The sequence below is a fragment of the Pristis pectinata genome, chromosome 6 (assembly GCF_009764475.1).
Source record: "Pristis pectinata isolate sPriPec2 chromosome 6, sPriPec2.1.pri, whole genome shotgun sequence".
Classification (NCBI taxonomy): Eukaryota; Metazoa; Chordata; class Chondrichthyes; order Rhinopristiformes; family Pristidae; genus Pristis; species Pristis pectinata.
The window spans coordinates 28,792,494-28,805,796 of record NC_067410.1 but is presented as its reverse complement, the minus strand read 5'-3'; the positions used below and the strand labels follow the sequence as shown (position 1 = coordinate 28,805,796).

The 13,303-nt window shown below is 38.0% G+C and overlaps 1 protein-coding gene across 4 annotated transcripts in view; it reads left to right on the top strand.

The window, feature by feature from the left end:
- cadpsa (Ca2+-dependent activator protein for secretion a) overlaps positions 1 to 13,303 on the top strand; it is a 337,975-nt gene that overhangs the window by 259,631 nt on the left and 65,041 nt on the right. For 2 of the 4 annotated variants that reach the window (XM_052017896.1, XM_052017895.1), the window contains 3 exons: positions 5,246 to 5,402; positions 7,401 to 7,542; positions 11,232 to 11,366. In XM_052017896.1, the coding sequence (XP_051873856.1) occupies positions 5,246 to 5,402; positions 7,401 to 7,542; positions 11,232 to 11,366 (434 nt within the window). The remainder of the gene's footprint in view (positions 1 to 5,245; positions 5,403 to 7,400; positions 7,543 to 11,231; positions 11,367 to 13,303) is intronic. The other 2 variants (XM_052017899.1, XM_052017897.1) reach the window with 1 other exon arrangement.

The window sequence follows — 13,303 nt, the reverse complement described above, 5'->3', positions numbered from 1 at the left end:
CTGAAATGGTTTGCTTGGGCTGGTTAAACAGCCTCTGCATGTACTGTTGGATGTTGTATCAAGCACAGGAGCTGCATCATTCCACCAGTCTTTACCTACTGGAAACTTCTCTAAATCCACTATATTTGTCTTCATAGATTAGAGAGTAGAAATTTGTTCTTAGCCTCTTGTGCTAAATGAGCATACATTGTGGCAGCTGTGCTTTATTTTCTGCTTCTGAAATTTGGCTCCATTGACATCAATGGAGGCAAATATTGAAGACCATTTACAATGGACCCTTGTTACTGTACACTTTTAGCACAGAAGCTGAAGGATGATTTTTTACCCTGAAAGCAGAAATTGAATTTTGTTTTACAATGTAGAACATAGCATCAGTTCAAATGCAACTGATTGTTAATTTCTTAAATATGGAATCATTTTGGTGTGAGTAGGAACTCCATCTTAAAAAGAGTAAAATATGGTTACTGTTTCTACCAGTGTGAATATGGGTAATGAGTCATGCATTCCACCATATTGTTGCAAGATAATGTAGTTAACTAAAAATAGTGATTTGGACAAAATGATTGAAAAATGAACAATAAGAACTCTGGATAGTACTTCTATGGAATTAAGCAGCTTGATTAGTAGCACATGATCAGATTAGCACCTCTATTAAAATACTGCATAAAGGAACTTCATGAAACTGCCTTCAGCAATGAACCCACCGTTGCAAAATAGCCCATTATCATTTGCTATGCATGCTCATTTTAATAAATGGGCACTTAGAAACGAAGTTTGGCCACTTGGAAAAATTATTGGTCATTTAAATGTGGTATTGATGTAGTACTAGGTGTACCTTGGCAGAACTCAATACCATCACAACAGAAGGAAAGGAAAATGTAACTAAGAACCCTAGAAAGGGGACAGAGCTGCTGTAATTGCTATTTAAAAACAGAAGGCAAATGTAAATATGCATTATTGTAAAATATATGCAATTCATTTCATTGAAATGAGCGCTCCACTGTATCAGACATCTATACATCTCAGTTAACTTTCCAGTAATCAATTTTCCTGATTGCGCCTCCATAACAGGATCTTAAGTAGCATTATTGTTGTGCTGGGTTGCCATGGCATCCCAGAAACTAAGTTCACAGCTGATTTTACAGACAAAAGTTGATTCATAGTCGTTTTAAAACTGAATCTAGCCACAAATGTCAACCTTTGCAATAGTTTCTATATCATGGGGAAAGTGTGGTATTTCCCACTGGTGTAATGGAAAAAGTGCTGTGGTGTCACCGTTAAGAAAGAGGACCCAATAATAGAATCATCTCCTTCCATTTCCCCCTTCCACACTCTCCTGCCAACAGTTATAGCCGAGGCCATGAAGATGATTAGAGATTCACCTAGTAGGATGATCAGATGATGGGAGTGATATTGTTTGGGTGATATTCAGAGGGTGGCATTGGGTATGGAGATGATCAAGGGATAGGAGGATCATTTATGAAGATGATCAAAGGCTGGTTATCAGTCAGGGAGGCCCGAGGACAGCAGCCCAGTAGCCTCTGTGCATATGTTCAGCATCCACTTGGAAGATTTTGGGAAGTATGCGACTGTTGCTCAAAGTGCCCAGTCACATTTAGTGATTGAGATTTTTTTTAAAAATCAATCTTGTAGTGCACAAAAGACATTGTGCCATGTGGTAGAATCACCAGGCTAAGAGGCTCCTATTTTTTCTCTTCATTAGGATTGGAGGTGTTAGTACTTGATGAATCTATTCTCTTGAAATTACAGAGCTGTCCACAAATTCCATCAGGCACTTTATAAATATTTTTGAAAATATTTACTCATTCTTCTTGGATTTGACTCTGAAGGAATTACACAGTTAGGTCTTTATTTCAAATCAGCCTAGTTCTTTCTTATTTATTTATGGGATTCAGGCATCACTGGCAAGGCCAGCATTTATCCCCATTCCACATCCCTAATTGCCCTTGAGAAGGTGGTGTGGGCTGCCTTTTTTGCCTTCTGGTGAAAGTGCTAAAACAATGCTGTTGTGAGGGGATTCCAGGATTTAAACTCAACGATAATGAAGGAACAACAATTATAGTTAAGGTCTGGATAATGTGTGCAGTCAGATGGTAGTGTTCCCATGCTCGTGGTAGGGGGCATGGGTTTGGGAGGTGCAGTCAGAATAGCCTAAGTGAGTAACTCCAGTGCATTTTGTGGACAATGTACACCGGGCAATGGTGCACTGGTGGCAGAGGGAGTGAATGTTTAGGGTAATAGGTGGGGCACCAATCAAACATACTGCTTTTTCTGGATGGTATCGAGCTTTTTAGTGTGGTTGGAGCTACACTCATCCAAACAGGTGGAGAGTATTCCATCACACTCCTGTCTTGTTCTTTATGATTGGTGGAAAGTCTTCAGGGAGTCTGAAGATAAGTTACTCACCACAGCCTCTGCTCTTGCAGCCACAGTGTTTATGTGGCTGGTCCAGTCAAGTTTCTGGTCAGTGGTATCCTACAGGATGTTGATGATGAGAGATTTAACAATGCAAACATCATTGAATGTTAAGAGGAGGTGGTTAGACTCTCTCTCTTGTTAGACATGGTCATAACCTGTACTTTCGTGACACTGGAATGTTGTCTAGATACTGCTCCAACTGGATATGGAGAGCTTTGTTGTCTTACATTTCAGAGAAACCTAAGGAAAACTTGATATATTATTTTAACATTCTAGTACATACAATGTATGGGCTGTGACCAAGTATAAAGGGACAGCCTCCAAATGAAAATTGGATAATCAAACCTGTGCAAATCTCTGTTAATCCCACCTGGGCATGACAGAGATTCCCCATCCCCCACATCTTTGCTTTATTGGAGGTGGGGGTGGGGTGGGGAGGGGGGAGGAAGGTCAGAAAGAGCAGAAGTGCTTTGTCCTGCCCCTCAGACCCATCCAAAGTCCACATTGTCAGAGCACATAATCTGAGCCCAGATCGGACCAAACACCAGGAGCTTTGGTCTGATCTGGGCTCTACGAACAACTGGAAGCCAACCTGATTATCAGGCTGACTTCCTGGCGTGGATTTTACTGCAAAAAAATAGGCATACCATGGAATCAAAGCTTCACAGCATGTGAGCAAGCGAGGACTTCCAGGTTTTCCAGTTAAAAGTCTACTGGCACAACCAACCCCATCGATGAAATCAATGTATTTCACAAGAGGAGTGCAGTGCCCAGCTGCCACATGTTCACTCATCTCATAGAAGATAAATTTCTTCCCATTTGTTTAAAATCGCAGTGAGTTTGAAATCGTATCGCATTGCCATAATGAGTAAATTCACCCAAATAATGAATGTGAAAAATGATTTACAGTAAAAACCATTTTCGTCTAGTTATCAATTGGCAAAAGTTGAACTTTAAGTGCAAGTAGACAAGAAAAATAAAGACATTATCAATGAGCACAGTGTAATTCTGTGCAGTGTTTGTGGAGCAAACAAAATGTTGTGAATACCAAATGTGCATTTATTTGGAGCAGCTACACTGCTACTTGTTTATAATCATAATTATTTATAAATGATCACTATTTATTGAGTTTTCTGAAATATATGTCTGCATCAAGATTGATTAATGAATTTGAACACCATTTAGGACAATAAAGGGGGATTCAAAATTGTACACATGAATTAAAAAAAGAGTAATTTAAAATGTAAAATACCCATATTAAAATGTATTTTTTGCAATAAATAGTTTAAAATCTTGAGGATGGTCATCTTTAAATGGAGGTTACTGGTTATATGTGGTTATTGCAATCACCCTCACACTCGTACTATTAGCCCAGAATTTGATGCTATGTTGAATGACAATTCCTTCTATTCTCTTTCTCTTTACTTATCTTTCTCCATCTACTTTGAATCTAATTCACCCTATTTCCTTTTCTGTCTTTTATCTGATTTCTTCTCTAATTTTAAATCTCTATGCTAATTGTGATATACAGCTGCTTCTGCTTTTGACAAAGGCCCCAGGTACTCTGTTGACCAGTATCAACTTGTATCACAGAAAGCGTTCAATCTGAAGGGTGAAGAAATGAAATCCAACAAATGAAATACACTTGTGATGCCCTGCTCCAGTAAATTTTGGGCCATTTAGTTTACTTCAGCTAGATGAAGGCACTATAATGATATCCATCCATTTGCCAAGCCACAGATTGGGAGATCCAGCCTTGGCTGACATTTCCTCTTGGATTTTACTAAAACGCTAAGTACCAATCTCAGCTAGGTCACTGGCCAACAGCACTAAGCAGAGGTGAGGTACTAAACTGACAGAATAGGAAGAGACTTATTAGTGGCCCCAATTCAGATTGTGATTTTTAAACTCCCTGCATCCCAACCAAAAAGCAATGTTACCAGAGACCATAAAACTGGCGATGTGCACAGTCACTGACTTATCATCCGAGCCAGATTCTTGTCTGAATAATCTCAACAGAGCCAGAAAGTGGGAAAATGTGCAAAAAAAATCATCCAAGTATTCTATTATTTTTTTTAAAAAGCAGATTTTCAAATTTAATTGGAATTTGCTAGCCAGCTACTAAAAGTGTAGCGTTGAATAGTTTAAGATCAGACCTTAAAAATATATATTAAAATAAAGCAATCTACATAAAATGAACCTGGCATTATGTTGCCTCAGTATTATTGTATGAAAATTCCATTGCTGGCGCCGCTCATGTTGCATGTTACCAGCCAGCAACAGATAACAGGACAAACATGCATGCATTTTCAACACATTCACATCTTTGTTACCCAGGATGTGAATGTAACTCCCAAAAACTCATGGGAAACCTCCCCAGAACATTGGAAAGCATGCACAAGTCCCAGCTGCATGTATATTTGAAGTGCAAACTAAAAATAGCCAATATACCCAAAGAGGCATTGTCTTGTAGTAAGCTGGTAAATGGCATGACGTCAGTGAGTTATTGTTAAGAGAACAACAGGAAAGCTTTGTTCAAAATGCAAGTAAATGTAAGATCCTACATTGTACAAAATTTGAGAAGACTGACTTCTCAACTTCTCAATTGGATTTAGAATATTTTCCTTTCTCAGACATATCAGGATGCTTGTTTCTTTACAATAACTCCTTTGGTTCCATAATATGAACACCTACCCTTTAGAGTTAAATGTGATCCAAGTTCCAGATTACTGTAAAGTTCTGTGAACTATCTGAGAGATTTTATTTGCATTGTTTCTTTTTCCCCCTCTGGCTCTATGCTTCAAAGGCTTTTGCTTGGTGGTCTGATTTGATGGTTGAACACGCAGAGACCTTCCTCTCACTCTTTGCCGTGGACATGGACAGTGTATTGGAGACACAGGCCCCGGATACCTGGGACAGCTTCCCACTATTTCAGCTGCTCAATGATTTCCTGAGGAGTGATTGTATGTATTATATTTTACTAAAAAAATTTCTATGCTGTTCAATTTTTATTTTCTTGATTAGTTCTTAATTTTTATTGTAAAAATGACTAGATTAATTATGTTGATCAATTTTGCACTAAGCGCCATGTTGAATTGGGTTTGAGAATATCAGCAAGAATCATAAAGATGCACAATGGGAGAATACATGTGGCAATTCTGCCTTTCGTGGTGGAAAATGGGGCACAATTGTAGAGACCATAAAATGTCCAACTTGGTATTAGACTGGACCATTTTCAGGCAGACCCCCAAAGCAAGTCCTTTGTGGGTGGGTGTGGGGGGAGGGTTGCAGGCTAATGCATAGGTTGGGGAAATTGAGCCTGAGGGAGCAGAAGCAGCATTACCCTAACTTCAGTTTACTTTCAGATAAGGCAACAGCAAAATGGTAAGTCATAATATTTTTACATTTTGATGTGAAACCAGGAGGAGTTTTCTGGCCAGCATGATGGCACTCCTGTCTGCTGATGGCTCCCCCGCTAAAAATGTTTTCTTTAAACATCCTAAAAATGTGTTTTTTTTTAAGTCCAGTCAACCTTTTAGATTCTTCAGATAGTTATAACCTAATGTTATTAAACTGGCCACGAAAAAGATCCATCACACATTCAGCAAAATGACCCCAAAGTTTAATAGAGTTAAATAATGACAGGTTGTATAGACTTGATTTGTATTCTCTTCAGTACAAAGAATTGAGAGGTGATCTGATCAAGTTGCTTAAAATGTTCAAAGGCTTTGATTTGGTAAATACTGAGAAATTATTTGAGGAAAATCAAGAATAATCTTAACATTGAAACCAGGGCACTGAGGAGCCAATCAGAAAACAGTTCCTTGTGCAGAGTGTGGTGGAAAAGTGAGGTTCTCTTCCTCATACACTTGCAAAACTGGACACTGAATCTTGTTGGAGACTCAAGAGATTCTGCAGATGCTGGAATCTGGAGCAATACACACAAAATGCTGGAGAGCTCAGCAGGTCAGGCAGCATCTACGGAGGGAAATAAACAGTCGCTGTTTCGGATCGAGACCCTTCACCGGGACTGGAAAGGAAGAGGGCAGAAGCCAGAATAAAATGGTAGGGGGAGGGGGAGGAGCACAGGCTGGCAGCTGATAGGTGAGTTCAGGTGACAGGGAGGTGGGGAGGGAGGATGAAAGGGAGTGTTGTAAGAAGCTGAGAGGTGATAGGTGGAAGAGGCAAAGTGCCGAAGAAGAAGGAATCTAATAGAAGAGAACAGTAGACCATGGAATAAACAGAAGGAAGTGCGGAATAGGAGGGAGGTGGTGGGCAGGTCATGAGGGTGAGGGAGGGGAAAGAGAAGGGGTGAGGGGGCCACAGGAATGAGGGAAAACAAAAGTGGGGAGAAAGGGGGGAACAGAAGGGAGGGGTTACCGGAAGTTAGAGAAATCAATGTTGATGCCCTCGTGACCTGTCAAGTACCTCCCCCCCATTCCCCACCTCCCTCTCTTTATTCCATGGTCTACTGTCCTCTCCTACCAGATTCTTCCCACCTATCACTTCTCAGCTTCTTACATCATTCCCTTTCATCCTCCCTCCCCCACCCATATCTTCCCCCTCTCACCTGGACTCACTGATTACCTGCCAACTCGTGCTCCTCCCCCTCCCCCTACCATTTTATTCTGGCTTCTGACCTCTTCCTTTTCAGTCCTGATGAAGGGTCTCGACCCGAAACGTCAACTGTTTATTTCTCTCCATAGATGCTGCCTGACCTGCTGAGTTCCTCCAGCACTTTTGGTGTTGCTACTGAATCTTTTTGGTAGACTTCAGTCAAAACATAAGTTTAAAGGACAATGAAGCAACAACAGCAAAATAGATTCTAGGAACAGATCACCAAAGACCTAATTGAATGACAGAGAAAACATGAGGGGCTAAATGGTCTAACTGTGTTCCCGATCTTTCTGTGTTCCCATTAATATAGCTTTATAAATCTGTTTCTTAATTCCCAATTTTAGATAATCTGTTGAATGGAAAGTTCCACAAACACCTTCAAGATGTCTTCGCTCCTCTTGTGGTTAGATATGTCGATTTGATGGAGTCATCAATTGCACAATCGATTCACAGGGGCTTTGACCGAGAATCATGGGAACCTGTAAAGTAAGGACACCTCTTTTGATATATTTTGAGTTGAATGCTGATGGATGAAGATTTACACATGATGACTAAATTTGCTACAGTTAGAGTCAAGATATCACATTTTATCACAACCATCAGCATTCAACTTAAAGGAAAACTGCAGGATGTACAAATCGAAATGTTCTCAGTCTGCTATAATAATCCTGCTGATTATGTTCCATATTGTCAGGAACATTTTCTTGGCCTGAATAAACTTGCATTCAGTGGACTCACTTCCCTGCCACTTTATAAAGTTTTATTGTCTGGTTGTTGGACTGAGAAAGATATGTAAAAACAGAGGCATATTTGCAGAGCATAATTTAAAATCATAAAAATCTCACATCTACAGTTGAAGTAATGGGAGTACAAATTTTCATGGTTAGAAAGTCTGACAATCAAACTTCAACTGTCTTCTACTGTTAAATATGTTATGTAATTATTTTGCTTCTAGTCATATGAACTAAAAATATAAATAAGGCGAAGATGAGTTTTGAAGGTAAAGTACGAAAGTTATCACAAAAGTAAAAATACAATCACTTCTGGAGTGTTCCTTTAAATGTCTCACACACAGATTGCCTGACCAAGTTTCAAATCTCCACTTAGTAAATATAATTAAGTTAAATGCACTACCATTGAAGTGAGATGTAAAAAGATATGTAAATTAGAAATTAGAGGTAGTTTATACTTTGGATGCATATTAAAAGCTGATGGTGGTGAACCAGCCACCCACTACAATTCCTATCCAGCTAGGATTCATTGTCCAGGCTCTCACCTCAACAGCAACTATTTGGATCAGATATCCAAGAATAATCAGTGCGTGTGGAATCTAGCACGCAGCAATGATAAAAGAGACAATGAGAATATTTTAATGTAAAGCAAAGCAATAGTTTCTCAACCACATTATACATGGTTTAACATTCCAATAACAGCACAAAGTGCTGAATGGCAGGTGTGTTTCCTTTCAGGTCCTTTTTTACCGGTTTACTGCTGTGGTCCAAGTATTCAAACATGCTGTAAAATGAGAGCTTCACAGGCAGAGCCCTTTGCAATCTAGCCTAGAAAAACTTTAACCAATTTGTTTTATGTTTGAAACTAAAATACCCCTTTGAGATCTAAAAATGAAATTGCCAAACCCAGAGAGTGGATTTTAACTGGCAGCAGATGGGAAGGTTTATCAGCTATTAATTTCCGTCTGCCTGTAGCAGGTTGAGTCAATGTCAGTTTCAATCACCGGATCTTCCTTTTGTGCTATAGGCTAATATCCCCTGGAAAATCCTACTGCCTTTGGCCAGCTGCTGGCATGAAGGTAGATATGGAATCGGATATTCAACAGGGCTCTTATGAAAACATGGGGGTGGGGGTGAGCTAAGATTGGTGCACTCCAGCTTCCCAGAAAAGTGAGAGATGAACTTGCAATTTGGGCCTCTTCACCTTTCCAGCAGACCCTGACTCTCCTTTGCCTGGCGAGAAAGTTGCAGCCATTTTCCTGCTCAGGCGCAAGTTCAAATCATTGTTAAAAACTGATATAAAATCATTGTTTCATGATCAACACATTTACAGGAGATCCTTGCTAGCTTAGATACCCATTAAAAAGGCAAAATAAATATTTTAATCAGTGTGCTCTGGCTGATTACCAAAAAACCTGTGGCTTTTTATATGCCGACCCGCCCACTTTCTGCTGGGCAGATCAGGTTAAATTTGTGCTATTCTTTTGTTATGGGGAAGCAAGGTGCAAGCAATTATATTTATGAACACAGTAATACCTTTGATATTTCTACCCTTGACTCATTGTTTGCATTCATTAAGGTAAAACTTTTATTTTTGTTCTTTCAATAAGTAAACAGGAAATGATAAAAGCAAGTTACAAGTTATCCATCAATTTTGACTTAAAAATGTACAAAAGTACAAAGGTTTCAATTAACTGTGAAGTGAATTCCATGAAAACTAAAAAGTGGCACAAATATTTGTGGTATTTCTGTGTGCAAATACATTTGTAATTTGGTTATAGATACATTTTCTAATTTTATGGCTGAGCTTTGGGTATCCCAGTAATGCTTGAAGTATAATTCACTGTCTTAAACTGCTTTACAACCTGCTATATTTTAGCAGTTTACAGACCCAGTGTCAATTTTAGAGCAATACTGTCAAATCTGTGTGAAAGCCAAACCATTTTTGCCTGTTTAAAGGACCATTGGGGCCTGTTCTCTTCTACCTTGGTGCCAAATAGTGTCTCAAAAATGGCAATAGTGCAGTGGAAATATGGGTACTGATCTTTTTCTCAATTTGCTTCCGAGTGGTACTGCACACAAACAACTTCTGTTTTCTCTGCTGTCTGTCCCTGACTGTGCCTGAAGAGGGCACAGCGATGTAAATTTCATGCAAATGAATGTCAGAGGGAATTGCAGCCAGACTAACAGTGACAGGTGTATTTCACAGGCAAACTGCCCCATTTAAAAACCTGATGTCACTGATTTTTCCACTGCTGTTCATCTTAAGCAAGCTTTTTTTAATTTTGCTTTTTTAAATTAAATAAAAATTTTGCAACTTAAAAGATTAAAGTAGCTATGGGACAATGGTTTGATCATGTTGCTACTAATGGTTTCCAGTTTTATTCCTTAATCTTGAACTCTGAGTAGTGAGTGAATCTATCATCAAAATGAGGTCCACACTGCATGGAGACATGCAACAGATGGGGAGCTAACTCTTTGTACGAGACAGTCACTTTCTAACTCCACGTCAATATTCAAATTTTCCGAAAAGTTCACAGTTACTTGGCTGTTCATCCACAATTCATTATCTTACTGTCAATCTGATCAGAATTTACACCATAAATGATTTATTCTTGTGCTGTTCTGACATAGCAAAGACTCTGATCTGTAGCTGTTTCACTATAATAAGTAATTTAAATGATGTTTATTCTGTTGACTCCAAATTATATTTAATTCCTATTTAAGTTAACAATTCATATTAAACAATTGTAATTAATTACTAATTGCAAATAAATACACAAAATAAACAGTTATTTTATATTGGTAACTTTTCTGTCAGGAGGACATTGGCCTATTTTATCTTATTAAGTAGATCCCGAATGAAAAGTATTAAGTGGCAGTTCAAGTGCAATGATTAAAGATTATTCTATATCACTACTTGTATGTGCAATATACATTATTTATCGGGGGAGTCTGCATTTTGGAACAGACAAATATATTGATAACAGAAGTTAATTCTAAAGTTAAAGTAAAAAATACTAAGCAAAGGTTAGAGGGTTAAAATGACAGCTGACACAAAAATCACAGCCGCACATTAAGATGTGTGGTGAATGAACAAAATGATGATTTTCATTCAGTAATTATATAAATATAATAACATATTTCATGCCACAAACATTTTTTTTTGTTTGTCAGTAATCAAATTTTTGCTTCCAGATGCCTGGTATCTTCTTATTTTTTTCTAACTTTGCTTAAATCTTGCTAATGCAACACTCAGAAAATCCACAGCAAGCACACAGATCATGGACACGTTCTTAATCAACACAACTTTTGTTGTATTTTTTTATTTGCTGTGAATTTTTTGATAGTTTTGCAAATTTATTTAGAGGTGTCACATGCTTCCACATCTGCATCTACATTGTCACTGTTATGGTGTTTTCTTTCTGTCTGTTTCTTCCACAGGAGTTTAACAAGTAATCTGCCCAATGTGAATCTACCAAATGTGAATCTCCCCAAAGTACCAAATCTACCAGTTAACCTCCCACAAATGCCTAGTTTTTCTGCTTCGTCCTGGATCGCTACTATATATGATGCAGAGTGTGTATTGAATACACGTTAGGTCTGATTTGTCACCTAAAGCAACCTGGCATGAATTTGTTCTTTATCTGCTTAATTTAAATCAAGAATTTGGGTAATAAAATAGCAAAACAGATATGCCATTAATTTTCACTGAGAACATCCATTTTAAATGTTCTAAGAAACTAACTAAGAATATATTTGTAGTCTCAGATAATTAAGTGTCCTCTCTTCATTTATAAACATTTCTTAATTTTAAAAAAAGTACATTTTTTCAGAACTTCTGGAAACAGTAAAATTTTAGAGGCCTGTAAATACAAAATTCAGAGGTAATGACCTATCTAGGGTGTCACTTCATACCCATATTTGGATATATAGTGGACAACTTTTTGGTCAATGTTTAACAAATCATCAAAGATAACTTCAAAAGCTTTAAAGATTTTATTACTTAAATGTGAGTAAGAATTATCTGCTCATTTGAGATGTAATGGTGGTTACCTTATCCAGTGATTTAAGCATACCAATATATGGCAGCCAATAGTACTATTGTATCATAGATACAGTAATAGATACAAGAAAAAAATGGTTTCAGTTTTTGTTTCAGGCTGATCACCTGAACTCTTGTAAAAGCCCTAACTTAAATTAATTAAAAGGAAATATTTTAACAAAGTGATGTGCAAAGTTGTTAACTGTATGGATACTTAACAGTTTAAATGCATTCAAATCACTCAAAGCATGACATACAGCTTTGCAAAGTTGGAAGCATTCCAAAGACAAGAAGAAGTATTTTCATGCCAGGTTGACTATATGCAAGACTAGATTAGGAAACATATGAAAATGGAATGCATAAATGATTTTCCATTTTCTTTTGTTGCATGCTGTGTGATGCTTTGGAAAGATATGGATCAAACATTTGAGGAAAGCTAAGTCGACAACCACAATAAAATCTTATTACTGTGCACCTCATCCTCATGACATAGCATAGACTCTGCTGCTGGTTGTTGACTCACAATTTAATTGTGATACTCTTTATAGCATGTTATGAGACATTCTTTATGATATACAACTCACTATAACATTCACAATACTTGGCTCCCCATGGACTATTATATTGAGGATGGTGTGTACTTTTATATAGAACTTGAGAGAAATAAGGCTGATGATACACAATTCATAATTCCTGGTTGTGTGGTTGTGTTCTTGGTTCTCCAGAAGTAATGGCATTAAACTTCAGTGTGCTCGCAGAAAGCACTTTGTTGTGACATGGATATGTTATGTCAAAATTAAGTAGACTATAAAATGCTTGATTCTATATCTTTCCAATGGAACTGGACTATTTCCAACCCCCTTTCATGCAATATTTGCAACCCCCTTTGTGCAATAGATAAATTACTTTAACTGTGATCTCTGTAGACAACTGATAAAGGGTCCCAAAAACAAATGAACCCTCTTAGGAATATGTTCCTGTCACCACAGAGTTCCCACAAGGTGAGGGTTACCTTGGCATGCTGGGATATGGTCTCATCCCACGGTAGCTTTCTCTACGCTCTGAAGCAATCATTACTTCAGTGCAGCTGGCATCCATCACATTGGAAACGCACGCTGCCATATGTTGTTTCTGAAGATGATGCCAGCAGTAATGGTAATGCATGGTGTGTACAACATCTAAAAAAAAGTACAGTGTTGGCATTAGTGGTTTGCGAGGATGAATTTCATGAGGCAAGAAAATGTGCTTCAGATCTCACAGTGCAGCCAAGCTGCTAAAATTCTGAATTGCATAGGTTTATTTCATCAAATGGTATTGGTCATAACTAGCCTACATATTCCTGTGCTGTTTGGGATTTTCTGTGGAAGAGCGTATTTGAATATTTCAAAATTATTTAGTCACGATTGTCCAAAATAAGACAGCTGTTGGCTGAGTGACCTGTGTTGCAAGGGATGAAGAGAACAGCAAAGCC